Raw genomic sequence first — 26,216 nt, forward strand, 5'->3', positions numbered from 1 at the left:
TAAATCACTTCGGGCAGCAAGTGCTGTTGTTAAAGTGCTTTATAAATAAAGTTGCTGACTTATTTGATGATAATTTGCTGATAATTTAATCAAGGTAAACATCCTTTGAAATGTGGTCTATTTTCTTTCATTTAGACACAATTTCTGCACCTCAACATGATTTCACAGACGAAGAAAGAAACACAGAATTTTCAGGTAACCCAATCTTCCTAATATTGGCTCCAGAGCGTGGGGTTTTGGTTCATGTGTCATGAAACATGAATCCTACAAAGAAAATCATTCATTACCCTGATTGTGGGGTTTCCAGAAACAAAAAATAACCAAGAACCATTTAGCTCCAACTTATATTTTTAGCTAAATCACATAACATGTAAACACTCAAACTAGCCCTAGGATTTTTTACGTATCTTCACATATTTCGTATCCAGATAAGTTAATGTGTAAAACAAAATAATTATGAAAAACCTGTTGACATTTCTGAACAATATGGCTGCCACATGTCAATCATTTTTAAGGAGGAAGAGCCTAATTTACTCAACCAACTATAAATCTTGATTGCCTTCATGAATTCACACAAAAACTTGAAAGGCATATATAGGACAAGATTCTGGGACCATGTACAAAGTTTGGGGCATGGCCATAAATAGGAGTGGTGCTAAGGTCAGATAACTGTTTCTCAGGAACCATGAGTCTGATTGAGCTGAAATTTGGTATGATGCTTCTCTTCCCTGTGCTAATTTTTAGTGGGTTTTTCATGATGAACTACAACCCCAGATCAGATAAAGTTGGGACTGTCTGGAAAATGCAAATTAAAAAAAAAGAAAGCAGTGATTTCTAATTTACTTTGATTTGTATTTCATTGCAGACAGAATGAACCCATGATATTTCATATGTTGTTGGTCAACTTCATTGCATTTTTTATTATACATCCATTCCTGCATTTTAGTCCTGAAACACATTCCAAAAAATGTTGAAACGGGGCAATTTAGGGCTAGTAATGAGGTGCAACAAATAAATAATGATATGATTTGAAACCAGTGATGTCAACAGGTGATTGTAATCATGATTTGGGACAAAATCAGTATCCAGGAAAGACCTAGTCTTTGAGGAGCAAAGATGGGCTGAGGATCTCCAGTTTGTCAAAAAATGCATGAGAAAATTATTGAAATGTTTAAAAACAATGTTCCTCAAAGAAAGTTAGGAAAGGATTTTGATATTTGATCCTTTACAGTGTATAATATCATTAAATAATTCAAGAAATCAGGAGAAATTAAATTGTGTACAGGACAAGGGCTCAAGCCTAATCTGAACCCCCGTGATCTCTGATCCCTCAGATGGCACTGCATAAATAACAGTTATTTGTCTACAGCTGATAGAACAACATGGGCTCCAGATTACTTTGGAAAACCTTTATCAAGCTACAATACAGAGTTACATCCAGTTAAAAACTTTACTGTGCAAAGAGGAAGCCTTAGGTTAACTGTGTCCAGAAGCATTGTCGATTTTTTTGGGCTCAGAAGCATTTGGGATGGACCATCACACAGTGAAAATGGGTAATGTGGTAAGATGAATCAGTATTCCAGTTTTTTTTTTTTGAAGAAATGGATGCCGTGTGCTCCGGACCAAAGAAAAAAAGGATCATCCAGACTGTTACCAGAAACAAGTCCAAAAGCCAGGGTGTGTCATGGTATGAGGTTGTCAATACCTTACACTTCTGTGATGGAACATTAATGCAGAAAAGTACAGTACACTGAGATTTTGGAGCAACAGATTTGTCATTGAAGACGACATCTTTTCCAGGGAGATTTCAACAAGACAATGCAAAACCACATTCTGCACACATTACAAAGGTGTGGCTGTGGAAGAAGAGGGTGTGTCCCCTCTGTTTCTATCCAAGAGCTATGTGATAACAGGGTTCTGGGAAAAGCAGCTTTTTTTGTACTCAGGGTGACAAGTGAATAGATTTATATTATACAACCCCTATTCCAAAAAAGTTGGGACAAAGTACAAATTGTAAATAAAAACAGAATGCAATAATTTACAAATATCAAAAACTGATATTGTATTCACAATAGAACATAGACAACATATCAAATGTTGAAAGTGAGACATTTTGAAATTTCATGCCAAATATTGGCTCATTTGAAATTTCATGACAGCAACACATCTCAAAAAAGTTGGGACAGGAGCAATAAGAGTCTGGAAAAGTTAAAGGTACAAAAAAGGAACAGCTGGAGGACCAAATTGCAACTCATTAGGTCAATTGGCAATAGGTCATTAACATGACTGGGTATAAAAAGAGCATCTTGGAGTGGCAGCGGCTCTCAGAAGTAAAGATGGGAAGAGGATCACCAATCCCCCTAATTCTGCGCCGACAAACAGTGGAGCAATATCAGAAAGGAGTTCGACAGTGTAAAATTGCAAAGAGTTTGAACATATCATCATCTACAGTGCATAATATCATCAAAAGATTCAGAGAAGAATCTCTGTGCGTAAGGGTCAAGGCCGGAAAACCATACTGGGTGCCTGTGATCTTCGGGCCCTTAGACAGCACTGCATCACATACAGGCATGTTTCTGTATTGGAAATCACAAAATGGGCTCAGGAATATTTCCAGAGAAAATTATCTGTGAACACAATTCACTGTGCCATCCGTCGTTGCCAGCTAAAACTCTATAGTTCAAAGAAGAAGCCGTATCTAAATGTGATCCAGAAGTGCAGACATCTCTGGGCCAAGGCTCATTTAAAATGGACTGTGGCAAAGTGGAAAACTGTTCTGTGGTCAGACGAATCAAAATTTGAAGTTCTTTATGGAAATCAGGGACGCCGTGTCATTCGGACTAAAGAGGAGAAGGATGACCTGAGTTGTTATCAGGGCTCAGTTCAGAAGCCTGCATCTCTGATGGTATGGGGTTGCATTAGTGCATGTAGCATGGGCAGCTTACACATCTGGAAAGACACCATCAATGCTGAAAGGTATATCCAGGTTCTAGAGCAACATCTGCTCCCATCCAGACGACGTCTCTTTCAGGGAAGACCTTGCATTTTCCAACACGACAATGCCAAACCACATACTGCATCAATTACAGCATCATGGCTGCGTAGAAGAAGGGTCCGGGTACTGAACTGGCCAGCCTGCAGTCCAGATCTTTCACCCATAGAAAACATTTGGCACATCATAAAACGGAAGATACGACAAAAAAGACCTTAGACAGTTGAGCAACTATAATCCTACATTAGACAAGAATGGGTTAACATTCCTATCCCTAAACTTGAGCAACTTGTCTCCTCAGTCCCCATACGTTTACAGACTGTTGTAAAGAGAAAAGGGGATGTCTCACAGTGGTAAACATGGCCTTGTCCCAACTTTTTTGAGATGTGTTGTTGTCATGAAATTTAAAATCACCTAATTTTTCTCTTTAAATGATACATTTTCTCAGTTTAAACATTTGATATGTCATCTATGTTCTATTCTGAATAAAATATGGAATTTTGAAACTTCCACATCATTGCATTCCGTTTTTATTTACAATTTGCACTTTGTCCCAACTTTTTTGGAATCGGGGTTGTGTGTGTGTGTGTGTGTGTGTGTGTGTGTGTATACACACACACAGTGGGGCAAAAAAGTATTTAGTCAGTCACCAATTGTGCAAGTTCTCCCACTTAAAAAGATGAGAGAGGCCTGTAATTTTCATCATAGGTACACTTCAACTATGAGAGACAAAATGAGAAAAAAAAATCCAGAAAATCACATTGTCTGATTTTTAAAGAATTTATTTGCAAATTATGCTGGAAAATAAGTATTTGGTCAATAACAAAAGTTCATCTCAATACTTTGTTATATATCCTTTGTTGGCAATGACAGAGGTCAAACATTTTCTGTAAGTCTTCACAAGGTTTTCACACACTGTTGCTGGTATTTTGGCCCATTCCTCCATGCAGATCTCCTCTAGAGCAGTGATGTTTTGGGGCTGTCGCTGGGCAACACGGACTTTCAACTCCCTCCAAAGATTTTCTATGGGGTTGAGATCTGGAGACTGGCTAGGCCACTCCAGGACCTTGAAATGCTTCTTACGAAGCCACTCCTTCGTTGCCTGGGCGGTGTGTTTGGGATCATTGTCATGCTGAAAGACCCAGCCACGTTTCATCTTCAATGCCCTTGCTGATGGAAGGAGGTTTTCACTCAAAATCTCACGATACATGGCCCCATTCATTCTTTCCTTTATACGGATCAGTCGTCCTGGTCCCTTTGCAGAAAAAACAGCCCCAAAGCATGATGTTTCCACCCCCATGCTTCACAGTAGGTATGGTGTTCTTTGGATGCAACTCAGCATTCTTTCTCCTCCAAACATGACAAGTTGATTTTTTACCAAAAAGTTCTATTTTGGTTTCATCTGACCATATGACATTCTCCCAATCCTCTTCTGGATCATCCAAATGCTCTCTAGCAAACTTCAGACGGGCCTGGACATGTACTGGCTTAAGCAGGGGGACACGTCTGGCACTGCAGGATTTGAGTCCCTGGCGGCGTAGTGTGTTACTGATCGTAGCCTTTGTTACTTTGGTCCCAGCTCTCTGCAGGTCATTCACTAGGTCCCCCCGTGTGGTTCTGGGATTTTTGCTCACCGTTCTTGTGATCATTTTGACCCCACAGGGTGAGATTTTGCGTGGAGCCCCAGATCGAGGGAGATTATCAGTGGTCTTGTATGTCTTCCATTTTCTAATAATTGCTCCCACAGTTGATTTCTTCACACCAAGCTGCTTACCTATTGCAGATTCAGTCTTCCCAGCCTGGTGCAGGTCTACAATTTTGTTTCTGGTGTCCTTTGACAGCTCTTTGGTCTTGGCCATAGTGGAGTTTGGAGTGTGACTGTTTGAGGTTGTGGACAGGTGTCTTTTATACTGATCACGAGTTCAAACAGGTGGCATTAATACAGGTAACGAGTGGAGGACAGAGGAGCCTCTTAAAGAAGTTGTTACAGGTCTGTGAGAACCAGAAATCTTGCTTGTTTGTAGGTGACCAAATACTTATTTTACCGAGGAATTTACCAATTAATTCATTAAAAATCCTATGTGATTTCTGGATTCTTTCCCCCCCATTCTGTCTCTCATAGTTGAAATGTACCTATGATGAAAATTACAGGCCTTTCATCTTTTTAAGTGGGAGAACTTGCACAATTGGTGGCTGACGAAATACTTTTTTTGCCCCACGAGATATATATTTTATATATATATATATATATATATATATATATATATATATATATATATATATATATATGTAACCTCCTGAGAACCAAGAAAAAACGTCTCTCAATTTCTCTTTTGTTGTGATTTCCTTACGAGGAATTTCCCAGCAACCCTCCTAGTCACATGATATATCATTTGAAAAGCCCAAGATGTACTCTTTACAAGACACCAGGATTCAAGTGAATAGCTTGAAAGAGTAATAGAGTATATCTGTAAAACAAATGTCAACTACAGAGGACACAAGTCTATAGGTTGGTTCTCAGGAGGATATATATGAGCTTGGTAAAATGGGTTATCTCTGTCTTATATTTTGATTAGCTATGTCCAGATGCTGTATCATGATCGCTGAGGTCCTCTGACCAGCTTCTTTTGTCCAGTGCAAGGTTTCAGTTGAAAACAAAGGGTGATTGCACATTCTCAGTGGCAGCACCAAAGCTCTGGAATAGTTTACCATTGCATGTGAGGTGTTCTCTTATTTTCATCTTTAAATCTGCCCTGAGAACTCATTTCTTTTCATTAGCATTTGAAGAGAATTAAATTTATTCCAGAACAGACTGTGTCTGTGTGTTGTATTTTAGTTTTATGCCGTTTATCATCGTATTTAATGATCTATATAAAGCTGTGTGGGAAGTAACCACTGTAGTTTTAATGCTATATAAATAAAGTTGATGACTTTATTTGGCAATAATTTGATGATAATTTAATCCATGTAAACAACCTGTATAATGTGATGTGTTTTCTCTGATTTAGCTACAAGTTCTGCCCCTCAACAGGATTTCACAGAGGGACAACAACAACAAAAGGAAATTTCAGGTAACCCAATCAGACTAATATTGGCTCCAGAGTGTGGGGTTTTATGTTTTGGTTCATGTAGCATGAAACGTGAGTCTTACAAACAAAATCCTTCATAACCCTGATCCTGTGGTTTCCAGAAACAAAAAGATCAACAAGAACAATTTAGCTCCACCCACTTATATTTTTAGTTAATTCACATAACATGTAAAATCTCAAACTAGCCCTAGGATTTATTTATATATATATCTTCACATAATAAGTATCCAACTAAGTTATTGAGTGTGAAACGAAATAATTATGAAAAACCAGTTGACATTTCTAAACAATATGGCTGCCACATGCCAATTACTTTTAAGGAGGAGGAGCCTAATTTACTCACAGCTATAAATCTTTATTGCCTTCATGAATTCACACAAAAACTTGAAAGGCATATACAGGACAAGATTCTGAGACTATATATAAATTCTGGGGTGTGGCCATACCTAGGGATGGGGCTAAGGTCAGATAACGGTTTCTCAGGAACCATGAGCCTGATTGAGCTGAAATTTGGTATGATGCTTCTCTGTGCTCATTTTTAGTGGATTTTTCATGATGAACTACAACCCAGATCAGAAAAATTTGGGACAGTAGGGAAAACTGACAGTAGTCTAACTGATGCTTGGCGTTTTATTAATCCAGGAAAGGAGGATTTCACTTGGTCTAATAAGGATACAACCTTGCAATCCAGAATTGATATGTTTTTGATCTCTAACTCTGTTTTGCAATATATGAAGGATGTTTCACACAAGTGGTTAGCGCTGTCACCTCACAGCAAGAAGGTCCTGGGTTCGAGCCCCGGGGCCGGCGAGGGCCTTTCTGTGTGGAGTTTGCATGTTCTCCCCGTGTCCGTGTGGGTTTCCTCCGGGTGCTCCGGTTTCCCCCACAGTCCAAAGACATGCAGGTTAGGTTAACTGGCAACTCTAAATTGACCGTAGGTGTGAATGTGAGTGTGAATGGTTGTCTGTGTCTATGTGTCAGCCCTGTGATGACCTGGCGACTTGTCCAGGGTGTACCCCGCCTTTCGCCCGTAGTCAGCTGGGATAGGCTCCAGCTTGCCTGTGACCCTGTAGAAGGATAAAGCGGCTAGAGATAATGAGATGAGATGTTTCACACAAACCTTCACCCATGTCTGATCACAAACTCATACAGTTGATGTTGGAAGACTCCAAACTATCTAGGCAAAGAGGTTACTGGAAATTTAATAATTTACTTCTTAAAGACTCACTATTTAATCTTTAAATTAAAAAAAAAATGGTGGGTGAGTATTTAAATGATGCCTCTGCAAAAATGAAAAGTCAGTGGGAATTCTTCAAATACAATGTAAGAACTGTAGCTATACAAAGAAGTAAAGAGATAAAGAAATGTAAAACTCAAACAGAAATTAATCTCTTGGGTAAACTCAATGCAATTCTTCAAAAGCCCCTATTGACTGAAGGGGAGGTGAAAGAGTTAGCTAACGTACAATCTGAATTGGATAAACATTATTTGGGCCTAGCCAAAGGTGCATATATTAGATCTAGAGTCAAGTGGATGGAGGAAGGTGAAATAAATTCTAGTTACTTTTTCTCACTTGAAAAAATAAATGCCAAAAGAAACTCAATCTCCGCACTGAATATTAATGGAAATTATTGTGCCGACCCAAAGCAAATATCAAAACACGTTACTGAGTTCTATACCAGCCTCTATCTGTCTACTCAAACGGACTCTAATAGCTTCATTCAGTTAGTTTGAGGTAAAACACCAGTGATAGACAATGAGTTCCAAAATATGTGTGATTCCCCCTTATCTCCCTCAGAAATCAAAAGTGCAATTATGAATATGAAAAAAGGGAAATCGCCTGGTGTAGATGGACTTACCACAGAGTTTTATGTGCATTTTTGGGACATACTGGAAAAACCTCTCTGTGCCTTGATAAATGAATGTTTACATGATGGAGAAATGACAGACACAATGAAGCAGGATGTCATAACTTTAATACCTAAACCTGGCAAGGATAGTTTATTAATTGACAATTGGAGACCAATTAGCCTATTAACGATTGAGTATAAAATAATAGCAAGTGCCTATGCAAGTAGATTAAAACAGGGTCTTGATCATATTATCCATGAAACTCAATCCGGATTTATGAAAAACAGACACATTAGCAACAATATTAGGTTAATACTTGATTTAGTAGATTATGCCCACTTAGTGGAGGAAGAAAGCCTTATACTTTTTCTGGATTTTTATAAAGCATTTGACACTGTCAAACACAATTTTCTTTTTGATACACTCAAAGTTTTTGGTTTTGGTGACAGTTTTATGAATGTGGTTAAAATGTTTTATCATAATATTAACAGTTCTGTTATTCTTGGGAATAATACTTCACAGAGATTTTGTATTAATCGTGGTGTGCGACAGGGATGCCTTTTTTCACCCTTTCTGTTTTTATTGGTTGTTGAATTGCTGTCCATAAGTATTCGGACAGAGAACAACATCGCTGGTATAGAAATCTTTGGGATGCAACTTAAAATCTCACAGTTAGCTGACGACACCACTTTATTTCTGAAAAGCAAAGACGACATTCCTAAGGTTATTGCTTTACTCGATGTTTTCTCTAAGTCCTCTGGCTTAACTATTAATTTGAACAAATGTGATTTGCTTCCTTTACACAACATCACAGAAACTTCTATTTGTAATATTGCTGTGCACTCCTCAGTTAAATATTTAGGTATACACATCTCCAAAGATACTACAGATAGACAACATCTTAATTTATCTTCTAGGTTAAAGACAGCTAAAATGAAACTGAATAGCTGGTTATTAAGAGATGTGTCCATTTTTGGAAGGATTCTTTTATCTAAGGCAGAAGGGCTGTCACGTTTTGTATATCCTTCTCTAGCTTATTTATTAATGACGTTGCTTGTAAAGAGATAATATATTTTTTTAATTTCATTTGAAAAAATAGAACAGCTAAGCTTAAAAAGGGGGTTGTTACAAATTGTAGGGCAGAAGGTGGGCTTGAGGCTGTGAATTTTTTTGATCTCAACCACACTTTCAAAGTTAATTGGATTAAGTGACTTTTAGGTGATCTATTTGGAATTTCATCCCGTACAATATCTTTAATCAAATTGGTGGTATACGTTTCTTGCTACTTTGTGATTACGCTATTCCTAAACTTCCAATTAAGTTATCCAAGTTTCACCAACAGGCACTTCTATCTTGGAAAATCTGTTACCTTCACAATTTCTCGCCACACAGCTCAATTCTTTGGAATAATTGTAAAATTGTTAGCCAAAATAAGTCTATTTTTCTTCAGAAGTGGTATGACAGGGACATTAATCTTGTTCTGGATATGTTGGATAGTAAAGGTAATCTACTGTCATATGAGCAATTCATGTCACAACATTGTTTTCCAGTTCCTTTTAAAGAATTCAGAAAAGTTACCAATGCTATCCCAGCTGGGTTGCTACAGTTGCTTAAAGGTCACCTGTGCTACAGTACTCCTAATGTGGCAGCCCCTACACTGTCATTAAATGGTATTCCAATATTTGACAAGAAATGTACAAACAAACATATTCACCTTATGCTGCAGGAAAGAAATAAGATTTCTCCCAGAGGGAAATTCTTCTGGGAGGCAATTATAGGGCCCATCAATTGGCGTAAAAGTTGGTTAACCCCCTTTAAGTATTGCATAAACAACAAGGTAAAGGAGGTGCACTTTACAGTAAAATACTACATACCATCTATCCTGTTAACTTTTGGATCTCAAAATATGTTGACACAGAAGACTTATGCACATTTTGTAAAAAAAAACACAGTGAAACCTTGACACATTTGTTTTACAGTTGTCCTGTGGTATCTAAGCTATGGGATGATATTGTGAGTTCTTTGTTTTCTAAGAATTATCCAGATCTTCAGAGATCTCTGAAAGATGTTATTGTTTTTTGTAATTATAAGGAAGATCCTAGTCTTGAGTTTATCTGTAATCTTGTTATTTTGATGAGCAAATTTTATATTCACAAACAAAAATGTGCATCAGCCACCCCCAATATTACTCATTTTTGTGCTGAATTTGAATCACTCATTACAACTTGTAAATCTCTGGACAATAATAAAGCATCTACGATGCTGAAATATTACAATAAGGATTTTGCAATTCCCCATTCAGATAATTAGCATTTATTTTTCTCTTTCTTTCTTTCTTTCTTTCTTTCTTTCTTTCTTTCTTTCTTTCTTTTTTATCTGATCTTTTCATTGTTGTAATCCTTGTTTGTATTAATGGAATGTATGTACATATGTTTTTGTTTTTGTTTTGTTAATAAAGCATTAAAAAAAAAGAAAAAAAGAAATGTTTAAAAACAATGTTCCTTAAAGAAAGATCGGAAAGGATTTTGACATTTCACTCCAGACAGTGCATAATGTCATTCAACAATTCAAGGAATCTGGAGAAATTTAATCGTGTACAGGACAAGGGCTCAAGCCTAATCTGAACCCCAGTGATCTCTGATCCCTCAGATGGCACTAAATCAAGAACCATCATTTATCTACAGCTGATAGAACCACATGGACTCTGGATTACTTTGGCAAACCTTTGTCAAGCAACAATATGGGGTTACATCCACAAACACCAGTTAAAATTTACTGTGCAAAAAGGAAGCCTTATGTTAACTGCATCCAGAAGCGCTGTCGATTTTCTGGGCTCAGAGGTATTTAGGATGGACCATCACACAGTGGAAATGGGTATTGTGGTCAGATGAATCAGTATTCCAGGCCTTTTTTCGGAAGAAATGGATGCCGTGTGCTCCGGACCAAAGACGAAAAGGACCATCCAGACTGTTACCAGGAACAAGTCCAAAAACCAGGGTGTGTCATCGTATGGGGTTGGGTCAGTGCCCTTAGCAAAGGTAACTTGCACTTCTATAATGGGCATTAATGCAGAAAAGTACATTGAGATTTTGGAGCAGCATCTGCTGCCTTCAAGATGACATCTTTTCCAGGGAGATTTTAAGAAGACAATGCAAAACCATATTCTACACACATTACAAAGGTGTGGCTGTGGAAGAAGAGGGTGTGTCCCCTGTGTCCCCATCCAATAACTGAGTGATAACAAAAGGTTTCCTGGAAAAGCAGCTTTTTATATGCTGTTAGTGTGACAAGTATACAGATTCATGTCGAGTTTTTTTCATTTATTTATTTATTTACTTTTTTTCATACAGCTTGGTAAAGTGGGTTATCTCTGTCTTATATTTCTGGGTAACTATGTCCAGATGCTGTATCATGATCGCTGAGGTCCTCTGACCAGCTTCTTTTGTCCATTTGCAATGTCCCAGTTGAAAATAAAGGGTGACTGCGCATTCACAGGGGCAGCACCAAAGCTCTGGAATAGTTTCCCATTGCATATGAGGTGTTCTCTTATTTTCATCTTTAAATCTGCACTGAAAACTCAACTCATCTATTTTCATTCGCATTTGAAGAGACTTAAATTTATTCCAGAGTAGGTTGTGTACACGTGTTGTATGTTGGTTTTATGCCTTTTATCATCTTGTTATTTAATGATCTATGGAAAGCACTTTGGGTAGCAAGCGCTGTTGTAAAAGTTTTATATAAATAAAATTGATTACTTTATTTGGCAATAATTTGGTGATAATTTAATCCATGTAAACATCCTGTGTAATGTGGTGTATTTTCTCTTATTTAGCCACAAGTTCTGCACCTCAAAAGGATTTCACAGAGAGACAACAACAAAAGGAAATTGCAGGTAACCCAATCAGTCTAATATGGTCTCCAGATCGTGGGGTTTTATGTTTTGGTTCATGTGTCATGAAACATGAGTCCTACAAACAAAATCCTTCATTAACTTAATTGTGGGGTTTCCAGAAACAAAACAAAAAAAATCAGAACCATGTAGTGCCACACACTTATTTTTAGCTAATTCACATAACATGTACAGTCTCTAACTAGCCTTGGATTTTTTTTTTTTTATCCAGCTAAGTTACTGGGTGCGAAACTAAATCAATATGAAAAACCTGTTGACATTTCTGAACAATATGGCTGCCACATGTCAATCACTTTTAAGGAGGAGGACCCTAATTTACTCACAGCTATAAATCTTGATTGCCTTCATGACTTCACACAAAAACTTGAAAGGCATATACAGGACAAGATTCTGAGACTATATATAAATTCTGGGGCGTGGCCATACCGAGGGGTGACGCTAAGGTCAGATAACTGTTTCTCAGGAACCATGAGTCTGATTGAGCTGAAATTCAGTACGATGCTCCTCTGTGCTAATTTCTTTTTTTTTTTATGATGAAATACAACCCCAGATCAGAAAAAGTTGGGACTGTCTGGAAAATGCAAATTAATAATAATAATAATATGGGCTGGTGGTGTAGTGGTTAGTGCTGTCGCCTCACAGCAAGAACGTCCGGGTTCGAGCCCCGTGGCCGGCGAGGGCCTTTCTGTGCGGAGTTTGCATGTTCTCCCCGTGTCCGCGTGGGTTTCCTCCGGGTGCTCCAGTTTCCCCCACAGTCCAAAGACATGCAGGTTAGGTTAACTGGTGACTCTAAATTGACCGTAGGTGTGAATGTGAGTGTGAATGGTTGTCTGTGTCTATGTGTCAGCCCTGTGATGACCTGGCGACTTGTCCAGGGTGTACCTCGCCTTTCGCCTGTAGTCAGCTGGGATAGGCTCCAGCATGCCTGCGACCCTGGAGAACAGGATAAAGCGGCTAAAGACAATGAGATGAGATGAGAACTTAATTTCACTTCTTAATATACATCCATTCATGCATTTCAGACCTGCAACACATTCCAAATAAAGCTTGAATGGGGGAAATTTAGGGCTAACAATGAGATAAAATAATTCAATAATGATGTGATTTGAAACAGTTGATGTCAACAGGTGACTATATTCATGATTTGGAACAAAATCTGTCTCCAGGAAAAGCCTAGACTTTGAGGAGTAAAGATGGGCTGAGGATCTCTAGTTTGACAACAAATGCATGAAAAAATTATTGAAATATTTAAAAACAATATTCCTCAAAGAAAGTTAGGAAAGGATTTTGGTATTTGACCCTCTACACTGCATAATATCCTTAAAAAATTCAAGGAATCAAGAGAAATTTAATTGTATACAGAGCAAAGGCTCAAGCCTAATCTGAACCCCAGTGATCTCCAATCCCTCTGACAGCACTGCATAAAGAACAGTTATTCATCTACAGGTGATAGAACCACATGGACTCTGGATTCCTTTGGCAAAACCTTATCAAGCTACAATATGGATTTACATGCACAAACGCCAGTTAAAACTTTACTGGGCAAAAAGGAATGTTAACTGTATCCAGATGCACCATCGACTTTTCTGGGCTCAGAGGCATCTGGGATGGACCAACACACAGTGGAAACATGTATTGTCATCAGATGAATCAGAATTCCAGGTCTTTTTTGGAGAAATGGACGCCATGTGCACCCTACCAAAGACAAAAAGGACCATCCAGACTGTTACCAGGAACAAGTCCAAAAGCCAGGGTGTGTCATCATATGGGATTGTGTCAATGCCCTTGGCAATGGTAACTTACACTTCTGTGATGGATCATTAATGCAGAAAAGTACACTGAGATTTTGGAGCAATATATGTTGCTTTCAAGATGACATCTTTTCCAGGGAGATTTCAAGAAGACAATGTAAACAATATTCTGCACACATTACAAAGGCATGGCTGTGGGAGAAGAGGGCATGTCCCCTCTGTCCCCATCGGATATCTGTGTGATTACAATGGGGTTCCTGGAAAAGCATCTTTTTTGTACTCTTAGGGTGACAAGTGAACAGATTCCTGTAGGTTTCTTTTTGTTTGTTTGTTTGTTTGATATAGCTTGGTAAAATGGGTTATCTCTGTCTTATATTTCTGATTAGCTAAGTGCAGATGCTGTGTCAAGATCGTTGAGGTCCTCTGACCAGCTTCTTTTGTCACCTGCAAGGCACCTGTTAAAAACAAAGGGTGGCTGCGCATTCACAGTGGCAGCACCAAAGCTCTGAAATAGTTAGCCATTGCATATGTGATGTTATTCTATTATTTTCATCTGCACTGAAAATTCATCTATTTCCCTTAGCACTTGAAGAGACTTAAATTTATTCCAGAGCAGATTGTGGACGTGTGTTGTATGTTGGTTTTATGCCTTTTCTTATCTTCTTATTTAATGATCTATGTAAAGCATTTCAGGCAGCAAGCATTGTGGTTAAAGTGCTATATAAATAAAGTTGATGACTAATTTGGTGATAATTTAATCCATGTAAACATCCTGTGTAATGTGATGTTTTCTCTCATTTAGCCACAAGTTCTGCACCTCAACAGGTTTCCACAGAGGGACAACAAAAGGAAATTTCAGGTAACCCAATTGTCCTAATATTGCCCAGAGCATGGGGTTTTACATTTTGATTCATGTAGCATGAAACGTGACTCCTACCAAAAAAAAAATTCCTTTATTACCCTAATTTTGGGGTTTACAGAAACAAACAAAAAAAATTGTCAAGAACCATTTAGCTCCACCCACTTATATTTTTAGTTAATTCACATAACATGTAAAACCTCAAACTAGCCCTAGGATTTTTTTGGGTTTTTTTATGTATCTTCACATATTTAGTATCCAACTAAGTCAGTGAGTGTGAAACGAAATAATGATGAAAAACCTGTTGACATTTCTGAACAATATAGCTGCCACATGTCTATAATTTTAAGGAGGAGGAGCCTAATTCACTCAAAAAGCTATAAATCTTGATTGCCTTCATGACTTCACACAAAAACTTGAAAGGCAGACACAGGACAAGGTTGTGAGACTATATTCAAATTCTTGGGCGTGGCCATACCTAGGGGTGGGGCTAAGGTCAGATAATGGTTTCTCAGGAACCATGAGTCTGATTGAGCTGAAATTTGGTATGATGCGTTTCTGCGCTAATTTTTAGTGGATTTTTCATGATAAACTACAACCCCAGATCAGAAAAAGTTGGGACCGTAGGGAAAATACAAATAAAAAAAAAAAAAGCAGTGGTTTTTAAGGGCAGCATGGTGGTGGAATGTCTAGCACTGTCGCCTCACAGCAAGAAGGTTCTGGGTTTGAGCCCAGTGGGCGATGGGGGCCTTTCTGTGTGCAGTTTGCATGTTCTCCCTGTGTCTGCATGGGTTTCCTCTGGATGCTCTGGTTTCCCCCACAGTTCAAAGACAGGCAGGTTAGGTTGATTAACTTTTCTAAATTGCCCATAGGTGTGTTTTGGCCCTTTTCCACTACCCTTTTTCAGCTTACTTCAGCCCGACACGGCTCGCGTTTCGACTACCTCAGAGCAGCACGACTCAGCTCGCTTCAGCCCTACTCAGCACCCAAAACTCGCACGGTTTTGGAGTGGGGCTGAAGCGAGCCAAACCGAGCTGAGTGGGGCTAGGGGCATGAGGAGACACTCCCCTGTGCACTGATTGGTGAGAAGGAGTGTCCTCACATGCCCACACACGCCCCGCGAGCACGCTGGGATCTGTAAACATCGTAAACCCGGAAGAATAATAATTACGAATTACGAGAATTTCTGAAGCCTTATGCGCCTCGCCTCATCTATACGCTCTTGCCAGTATCTGTTGGCGTTGTCTGTGACAACAAGCCACAGCACCAAGACCAGCAATACTAACGACTCCATGTCCTCCATGTTTATTGTTTACTCTCCGGGTCGTGAGACTACCGCTTAAAAGGTCACTGATGTCACTGTTTGTGCCGCCTAACGACATCACGTGATGTCCACCCACTTTCGCTAACTCCACCCAATGTGTCCACCCACTTCCAGCCAGCACAGTTCAGCGCGGTTGTAGTCGAAATGCAACTCCAACAGCCCCACTCAGCTCAACTCAGCCCAACTCAGCCGCGTTGGTAGTGGAAAAGCGGCATATGTGTACCCACCATCAGATGAAGGTTTGGGTCCCTCCGATGTGCTATAATCACCCAAGAGAATTCAGGGAAGTGAGTTGATGGCTTCCTGGATTGCCAACCCTCAACTATGAGGACAGTGACAGACAGACAGTGATTTCTAAATTTACTTTGACTTGGATTTAATTGCAGACAGAATGAACCCAAAATATTTCATGTGTTGTCTGGTCAACTTTATTTCATTTGTTAATGAACATAAATTCTTGACTTTCAGGCCTGCAACACATTCCAAAAAAAGTTGTAATGGGGCAATTTGTAGCGAGTAATGAGGTAAAACAAATAATGATGTGATTTGAAACAGGTGATCGAATTCATGATTTGGGACAAAAACAGTGTCCAGGAAAGGCCTAGTCTTTGAGCAGCAAAGATGGGCTGAGGATTTCCAGTTTGACAAGAAATGTGTGAGAAATTTATTGAAATGTTTAAAAACATTGTTCCTCAAAGAAGGATAGGAAGAGATTTTAATATTTCACTCCAGACAGTGCATAACATCATTAAACAATTCAAGGAATCTGGAGAAATTTGTGTACAGGACAAGGGCTCAAGCCTAATCCGAACACCCGTGTATCTTCGATCCCTCAGACGGCACTGAATTAAGAACCGTCATTCATCTACAACTGATAGAACTACAGGGGCTCAGGATTATTTTGGCAAACCTTTGTCAAGCAACTATTCAGAATTACATCCACAAACACCAGTTACAACTTGACTGTGCAAAAGGAAGCCTTATGTTAACTGCATCCAGAAGCGCTGTTGATTGTCTGGGTTCTGAGGCATTTGGGATGGACCATTACACAGTGGAAACATGTATTGTGGTCAGATGAATCAGTATTCCAGGCCTTTTTAGGAAGAAATGGATGCTGTGTGCTCTGGACCAAAGACGAAAAGGACCATCTAGACTGTTACTAGGAACAAGTCCAAAAGCCAGGCAGTGTCATGGTATGGGGTTGTGCAAATACCTTGGCAAAGGTAACTTACACTTCTGTGATGGAACATTAATGCAGAAAAGTACACTGAGATTTTGGAGCAACATATTCTTCATTGAAGATGACATCTTTTCCAGGGAGATTTCAACAAGACAATGCAAAACCACATTCTGCACACATTACAAAAGCATAGCTGTGTCAAGAAGTGGGTGTGTCCCCTTTGTCCCCATCTGATAGCTGTGTAATAACAACAGGGCTCCTGGAAAGTAGCTTTTTGGTACACTTAAGGTGACAAGTGAACAGATTCCTGTAGAGGATTTTTTTTTTATACAGCTTGGTAAAGTGGGTTATCTCTGTCTTATATTTCTGATTAGCTAAGTGCAGATGCTGTGTCAAGATTGCTGAGGTCCTCTGACCAGCTCTGGAATAGTTTGCCATTGCGTATGTGGTGTTCTTTTATTTTCATCTTTAAATCTGCACTTAAACCTCATTTATTTTCATTTGCATTTGAAGAGACTTAAATTTATTCCAGAGCAGGTTGTGTACATGTGTTGTATGTTGGTTTTGTGCCTTTTATCATCTTGTTATTTAATGATCTATGTAAAGCACTTTGGGCATCAAGCACTGTTGTTAAAGTGCTATATAAATAAAGTTGATTACTTAATTTAGTCCTCCTGTGGGTTCACCACCCACAGAGGTAGCAGTAGGGGTTTGGTGCAGTGTGGATTGGGTGGCAGTCGAAGGCAGGGGCCTCGACGACCTGATCCCCGGACACAGCGGCTGGCTGTTGGGACATGGAATGTCACTTCGCTGGGGGGGAAGGAGCCTGAGCTTGTGCGGGAGGTTGAGAGGTACCGGCTAGAGATAGTCGGGCTCACCTCCACGCACAGCTTGGGCTCTGGAACCCAGCTCCTCGAGAGGGGCTGGACTTTCCACTTCTCTGGAGTTGCCCGTGGTGAGCGGCGGCGGGCTGGTGTGGGCTTCCTTATAGCTCCCCAGCTCAGCCGCCATGTGTTGGAGTTTACCCCAGTGAACGAGAGGGTCGCCTCTCTGCGCCTTCGGATTGGGGAGAGGGCTCTTGCTGTTGTTTGTGCCTACGGCCCAAATAGCAGTATAGAGTATCCGGCCTTCTTGGAGTCCCTGGGAGAGGTACTGAGGGGTGCTCAGACTGGGGACTCCATTGTGCTACTGGGGGACTTCAATGCTCACGTGGGCGATTACAGTGACACCTGGAGGGGCGTGGTTGGGAGGAACGGCCTCCCCGATCTGAACCCGAGTGGTGTTTTGTTATTGGACTTCTGTGCTAGTCACAGTTTGTCCATAACGAACACCATGTTCGAGCATAGGGGTGTCCATAAGTGCACGTGGCACCAGGACACCTTAGGTCAGAGGTCGATGATCGACTTTGTAGTCGTGTCATCTGATCTCCGACCCTATGTCTTGGACACTCGGGTGAAGAGAGGGGCTGAGTTGTCAACTGATCACCACCTGGTGGTGAGTTGGATCCGCTGGCGGAGGAGGAAGCTGGACAGACCTGGCAGGCCCAAACGTATGGTGAGGGTCTGCTGGGAACGTCTGGCCGAGCACTCTGTTGGGGAGGTCTTTAACTCCCACCTCCGGGAGAGCTTTTCCCAGCTTCCGAGGGAGGTGGGGGACATTGAGTCTGAGTGGACCATGTTCTCTACCTCCATTGTGGACGCAGCTGTTCGGAGCTGTGGCCGCAAGGTCTCCGGTGCCTGTTGTCGCGGCAATCCCCAAACCCGGTGGTGGACACCGGAAGTAAGGGATGCTGTCAAGCTGAAGAAGGAGTCCTATCGGGCCATGTTGACCTCCGGGACTCCTGAGGCAGCCGACGGGTATCGGCAGGCCAGGCGTGCTGCAGCTCGGGCAGTTGCGGAGGCAAAAACTCGGAACTGGGAGGAGTTCGGGGAGGCCATGGAGAAGGACTATCGGTCGGCCTCGAAGAAATTCTGGCAAACCGTCTGGCGCCTCAGGAGGGGGAAGCAGTACTCTGCCAACACTGTTTACAGTGCGGGTGGGGAGCTGTTGACCTCGACTGGGGACATTGTCGGGCGGTGGAAGGAATACTTTGAGGATCTCCTCAATCCCACCGTCATGTCTTCCACTGAGGAGACTGAGGCTGATGACTCAGAGGTGGACTCGTCCATTACCCAAGCCGAAGTCACTGAGGTGGTTTGCAAGCTCCTCGGTGGCAAGGCACCGGGGGTGGATGAGAGCCGGCCTGAGTATCTCAAGTCTCTGGATGTTGTGGGGCTGTCTTGGTTGACACGCCTCTGCAACATCGCGTGGCGGTCGGGGACAGTGCCTCTGGAGTGGCAGACTGGGGTGGTGGTCCCTCTTTTTAAGAAAGGGGACCGGAGAGTGTGCTCCAATTATAGGGGAATCACACTTCTCAGCCTCCCAGGGAAAGTTTACTCCAGGGTACTGGAGAGGAGAATTCGACCAATAGTCGAACCTCGGATCCAGGAGGAACAATGCGGTTTTCGTCCTGGTCGCGGAACACTGGACCAGCTCTATACCCTTCATAGGGTGCTCGAGGGTTCATGGGAGTTTGCCCAACCAGTCCACATGTGCTTTGTGGATCTGGAGAAGGCATTCGACCGTGTCCCCCGTGGTATTCTGTGGGGGGTGCTTTGGGAGTATGGGGTTCGGGGCTCTTTGCTAAGGGCTGTCCAGTCCCTGTACGAACGGAGCAGGAGTCTGGTTCGCATTGCCGGCAGTAAGTCAGACGTGTTCCCAGTGCATGTTGGACTCCGTCAGGGCTGCCCTTTGTCACCGGTTCTGTTCATAATTTTTATGGACAGAATTTCTAGGCGCAGCCAGGGGCCGGAAGGAATCCTGTTTGGGAACCACAGGATTTCATCTCTGCTTTTTGCGGATGATGTTGTCCTGTTGGCTTCTTCAAACCAGGACCTTCAGCATGCACTGGGGCGGTTTGCAGTCGAGTGTGAAGCGGCTGGGATGAGAATCAGCACCTCCAAGTCCGAGGCCATGGTTCTCGACCGGAAAAGGGTGGCTTGCCCTCTCCAGGTTGGTGGAGAAGTCCTGCCTCAAGTGGAGGAGTTTAAGTATCTCGGGATCTTGTTCACGAGTGAGGGAAGGATGGAGCGTGAGATCGACAGGCGGATCGGTGCAGCCTCCGCAGTGATGCGGTCGCTTTACCGGTCTGTCGTGGTGAAGAAGGAGCTGAGCCAAAAGGCGAAGCTCTCAATTTACCGGTCGATCTATGTTCCGACTCTCACCTATGGTCATGAGCTTTGGGTAATGACAGAAAGAACAAGATCGTGGATACAAGCGGCTGAAATGAGTTTCCTTCGCAGGGTGGCTGGGCGCTCCCTTAGAGATAGGGTGAGAAGCACAGTCACTCGGGAGGAGCTCGGAGTAGAGCCGCTGCTCCTCCACATCGAGAGGAACCAGCTGAGGTGGCTCGGGCATCTTTTTCGGATGCCTCCTGGACGCCTCCCTGGGGAGGTGTTCCAGGCATGTCCCCCCGGGAGGAGGCCCCGGGGAAGACCCAGGACACGCTGGAGGGACTATGTCTCTCGGCCGGCCTGGGAACGCCTCGGTGTTCTTCCCGAGGAGCTGGCCGAGGTGTCTGGGGAAAGGGAAGTTTGGGCTTCCATGCTTAGACTGCTGCCTCCGCGACCCGGTCCTGGATAAGCGGAAGAAGACGAGACGAGACTTAATTTAGTAATAATTTGGTGATAATTTAATCCATGTAAATGTCCTGTGTTTTCTCTTATTTAGTCACAAGTTCTGCACTTCAACAGGATTTCACAGAGAAACAATAACCAAAGGAAATTTCAGGTAACCCAATCAACCTAGTATTGGCCCCAGACTGTAGGGTTTTACTGTATGTTTTGTTTCATGTGTCATGAAACGTGAGTCCTACAAACAAAATTCTTCATTACCCTGTTTGCGGGGATTCCAGAAACAAAAAAACAAAACAAACAAATAAAAATCATCGAGAAGCATTTAGTACCACCCACTTATATTTTTACCTAATTCACATAACATGTAAAATCTAAAACTAACCCTACGATTTTTTTTTACGTATCTTCACATATTAAATATCCAACTAAGTTATTGAGTGTAAAATGAAATCATTATGAAAAGCCTAATATTGGCCCCAGAGCATGGGGTTTTACGTTTTTGTTCATGTGTCATGAAATGTGAGTCCTACAAACAAGATCCTTCATTACCCTGATTGTGAAAATGAGTGCAAAAGTCAGGTACATGACGTGCTGAACTTCTCGTGCCAACTGAACAAGTGACAGCAATACCTCATGTAATATGCTGTTGAAATGCCAAACCCAAACAGCCAAGGAAACAAACCAACCATATGAAGTACAACTAAATAGAGAACTCAAAACAGCTAACCCCAGGCTAGGCCATACACAGCCTGGGTTGGTTTAGATGGAAACACAGTTACACAGTGGGCAAGGAAGCAGGGGAGAAGTGCAGCCTGAAGAGGTGAGTCTTCAGTCTGCACTTGAAGGTGGTCAAGGAGTCGGCAGTTCTGACCTCACTGGGAAGGTCATTCCACCAATGGGGAACCAGGACAGACAGTAGTCTTGAGCAGGCTGGGCAGAAGTTGAGAGGAGGAGGGGCCAGGTGGCCAGTAGCAGCAGAGCATAGGGATCTGGCTGGCATGTAAGGGTGGAACAGACTCTGGAGGTATGCTGGCCCTTGACAGCTTGGTAAGCTAGCACCAATGTCTTAAATTTGATGCAAGCTGCAATAGGTAACCAGTGCAGTTTGGCAAGCCTAGGAGTGACATGGGGAGAATGAGGGAGGTTGTACACCAGGTGAGCTGCAGCATTCTGGATGAGCTATAGGGGTCTGTTGGCAGAAGCTGGAAGGCCAGCAAGACAAGACTTGCAGTAGTCCAAGCGGGAGAGGATCAGCACTTGGATCAGGAGCTGAATAGAGTAGGTGGTAAGAAAAGGGCAGATCCTTCAGATGTTGTAGAGGAGGAATCTACATGTCTGGGTCACTGCAGTGATGTTCTCTGAGGAGGAGAGTTTGTTGTCGAACACAAGCCCTAGGTTCTTCACACTGGGTGAAGGAGACCTAGATATGTCCCTCATGGAGAGGAAAATGTCCAGGGATGGAGAGGATTGAACAGGAATGTAGATCACCACCATGTTGCCTGGGTTGAGCTTCAGGTGATGGTTGTCCATCCAACTCTGGATGTCATGCAGGCAAGCAGAGATGCAAGTGGAGACCTGTGTGTCGGAAGGAGGAAAAGAGAGAAACAGTTGGGTGTCATCAGCATAGCAGTGGTAAGATAGACCATGAGAAGAGAAGCAGACCAAGGACCAAACCTTGAGGGACACCAGTGGTAAGAGGGCATGGTGCTGATACAGAACCAGACAAGGTCACCTGGAAGGAGTGACTAAAGAGGTTGGACTTGAAACAATCTAAGGCTTTCACAGAGCGGTGAACCCCTCCCCATCTTTACTTCTGAGAGACTCCCCATCTCTAGGGTACTCTTTTAATACACATTCATGTTACTAACCTGTTGCCAATTAACCAGTTTTTTTTTTTTAGCATTACGCAACTTTTTCAGTCTTTTGTTGCCCCTGTCCCAACTTTTCTGAAATGTTTTGCTGACATCAAATTCAGAATGACCTTATATTTTTCAGAAAACAATGGCATTTCTCAGTTTCAACATATGCTGTCTTTGTACTATTTTCATTGAAATATTGGGTTTCCATGATTTGCAAATCTTCACATTGTTTTTATTTGTATTACACAGTGTCCCAACTTTTTTGAATTTGGGGTTGTAATTAATTTATGCATTATGTAAGTTGAGTCAGCTCTTAGAGTTTTATTACCTGGATTGATGTTTGCATTAATATAAAGTATATGATAATAAATGTGAAATTTGAACCCCCTGTGTACAAAGCGAGCTCCATGAAGACATGGTGTCTTAAGGTTGGAGAGGAAGAACTCAAGTGTCCTGCACAGAGCCCTGACCTCAACCCCACTGAACAGCTTTGTGATGAACTGGAACATTAACTTCACCCCGGACCTCCTCACCCAACATTAGAGTCAAACCTCATTAATACTATTGTTGCTGAACGAACACAAATCTCCATAGACACACCCCAAAATCTAGTGGAAAGTCTTCCCAAAAGAGTGGAGCTAATTATAACAGCAAAAGGGGAATAAATCTAGAATGAGACTTTCAACAAGTACATATGGTTGTGATGGACAGGTGTCTACAACCTTTTGGCCATATAGTGTAGATTCTTATCTCTACACTATTTTGCGAACTGCTCCACCTCCTTCCTGAACTCAGACTCATCATTGTTGCTGCTGAGGCCCAAAACTGTAGTATCTTCACCAAACTTGATGATGTGATTAGAGTTGTACTTGGTAGCACAGTCATGAGTCAACAGTGTAAACAGCACAAACAGCCACAGCAATTTGAAAACAAGAACGCTTTTTATTTATTAAAAGACAACACATACCTTTTATATAAGTATAGCGACATTTAATGTTGTTGACCATCCACCAAACAACTTCTAATCATTATCAGCGTGCTAATCGCTGTCTCATCCTCACCGAACCACTTCCCCTCCACCTCTAGATTCTGTAGACCACAAACTGCATATTCTCTATTGAAAGTATTTTCCCACAATGCTCTGCACTCTGTCTCTCTCACAAGTTCGCTTATTCCTGTCATCAATTTTTTTTTTTTTCAAATGCCTCAAATCAACCCTTAGTGCAAAATCACATGAACAATCACACAACTCGCATGTGGAATTTACAGATGTGGTTTTAAGACATTTCATGTTCTGGTTTACAAATTTTTCAAATGGATGTAATGCATGTATTTTTATTTTCACATCTGAGCTTTTTAAAGATTAATTCATTTTCACATTTAATTTTTCATCATTTATTTTCACATCTAATTTCGCAGCACAATTCATGGAATTTCATATGTATTGCATGAAGTTTTTTTTTTTAATTTGAATTTTGTTTTAGAACTTAATTATTCACGTCAAATGTATTTGCTTAACTTTACATGTGCAGTTTCATGGTGTATTGTATTGAAATGAACCTTTATATGCTTTACTGTCTGAAACATGGAGAAAAACTTTATTTAATAATAATGATTTATTATCTCAGTGCATTGTGTGTGTGATGTGTTGGTTATCATAAGATCTGACTCTACAGTGTTATAGTTTAACTCCAACAAAGCTGGGCTTATTCATCTGTATTTTAAGAGGTTAATGCAGGGAGATGATTTTGGTGTGGAAGCATTAAATTCTGCTCAGATGGTTCTCATTGTAATTGAAAACCACAGCAGGCTGTTCTGTAGAAGAGGGGCGTTTCTTTTTCTCTTCGTAAAAGTGGAACTTTTTTGTGACATCAAACACCCAAACCACACCCTCACCCTCTTACCAGCTTATATAAACTCAAGAGTCAGGTGATATCTGCATTAATACCATTCTGTTTGCATCGTGACCTTCATCCTCATCACCATCAGCAGTCATGTTCTCTCATTCTCTCCTGCTGGTTCTTGTCTGTCTTCAGTCCTTCACATCAGCCCAGCGTAAGATAATTTTGATCACATTTATTGCATTAGATTGATTAAAATGTTCATAAGTTGTTCTTATTCATCTTATTCTTATCCATCCATCCATCATCTGTAGCCGCTTATCCTGTTCTACAGGGTCGCAGGCAAGCTGGAGCCCATCCCAGCTGACTATGGGTGAGAGGCAGGGTACACCCTGGACAAATCGGCAGGTCATCGCAGGTTATTCTTATTTGTTTAAGATATTTTCATTAATTGAGGTCCTTGTGTACTTTGACTTCTTTAAAATAAACTAGACTGGTGTTGTTACTCACCACCACTCCCCTGCTTTATAATGGTACTGAATTTCCTAAAAAGACGACCAGGCTGCTGAAAATAACCAGCGTTAATAAACCACTGTGTGTTTGTCACACTGTTACAGTAAATTACTGAGTGACAGGGTGGTGTGATGAAGCAGAGCTCCTGTTCCCACCCTGAAGTTGATTATTTTCCTGTAATAGTGCATCCCCAAGTGTTTCATTCCTCTGAAACCAAACCAGTTTACAAACTGTTCCAACATTACATCATAAGAGGGTTAAGGGCCTTGCTCAGGGGCCCAGCAGTAGCAGTTTGGTGGTGATGAGATCTGCAATTTTGCCATGATGATTTAAAGAGGTGGATATCCTGTCAAGGGTTTAAATCAGGAAAATATGAATCCAATTCAAACTTGGTGAGAAGGTAAGACATAAGTGACAATTTGTACATCCTAGACATTGAGTCCGCCACACTGTACAACATCAAAGCTCAGCATGTCTTATCAAAACATGAGTGATTAATAAAAAAAACTTGATATCTTGAAATAAATATATATATATATATATATATATATATATATATATATATATATATATTTTTTTTTTTTGTAAACCTGCTGATCTACTGTGTCATGTTCAGTATAAAGGCATTTACTTCAATAAATCAAATGTCACTAGTGAGGTACACAGAACATTATCCATACCTGAAAGAGAACCCTTTATGGTTTGGGAGTTTTATTGGTCCGACAGGCTCATTTGGCAGCCGAGTGCTTGGGTACGTCGAGAGGCAAAGGCCAAAGAATGCTTCTGAGTTTTACAGGCTTTGGAATATTGCTAGTTTCAGACGATGAACAGTGTCGATTGTGATAATCTTCTATGACCGAAGGCCATTCCACAGACCATGGTAATATTTCCAGGTCACAGTTTAAGTACGTCTTTTTCCCCACCAGAGAAATGTAAGCTACAAACACTTGTCCATTTTGATTTGTTTTGAAGGTTTTCGTTGCAGATTAAACTTATCTATTTCTTTCTTCTCTATTCCTCGACTGGCAGCTGATAAAAGCTCAAAATAGGTGTTCTCTTTGTTGTGGAGACACAGTTAGGCACACAGCAATTCACTTTAGGTACGGTTAAAACTGGTTAGACAGAACAATGCAGTCTTTAACAAAGGCGAAAGTAAACAATATGGCGGAGCTGACCCCAGGTATTGCCCACAATGCATTGTGGTAAACAAGTGATGACATGATCAGGGGTTAGGGTTATTAGACGACTGAAAGTAAGAGTATGGTTGCTGGGAGTCGTAGTCAATGGATTCCAGTGCAGACGTGACACTCTGCTTCATTATTGATTATTTTACTGATAATAGAACCACACACTCTATCAGATATTAAGTAGCC

General features: G+C 41.2%; 1 protein-coding gene across 3 annotated transcripts in view; it reads left to right on the forward strand.

Annotated features, from left to right (window-relative positions):
- Positions 1-23,833, forward strand: part of LOC132882762 (fractalkine-like) — a 37,077-nt gene extending 13,244 nt beyond the window's left edge. For 2 of the 3 annotated variants that reach the window (XM_060915873.1, XM_060915876.1), the window contains exons 8-12: positions 136-195; positions 6,001-6,063; positions 11,765-11,824; positions 14,396-14,452; positions 22,889-23,833. In XM_060915873.1, coding sequence (XP_060771856.1) covers positions 136-195; positions 6,001-6,063; positions 11,765-11,824; positions 14,396-14,452; positions 22,889-23,001 — 353 coding nt within the window. In that variant the 3' untranslated portion in view covers positions 23,002-23,833. Of the gene's footprint in view, positions 1-135; positions 196-6,000; positions 6,064-11,764; positions 11,825-14,395; positions 14,453-20,724; positions 20,785-22,888 lie in introns of all 3 variants that reach the window. The other variant, XM_060915882.1, reaches the window with a different exon arrangement.
- Positions 23,834-26,216: the final 2,383 nt, after the last annotated feature.

This window comes from Neoarius graeffei, chromosome 1 (assembly GCF_027579695.1).
Source record: "Neoarius graeffei isolate fNeoGra1 chromosome 1, fNeoGra1.pri, whole genome shotgun sequence".
Classification (NCBI taxonomy): Eukaryota; Metazoa; Chordata; class Actinopteri; order Siluriformes; family Ariidae; genus Neoarius; species Neoarius graeffei.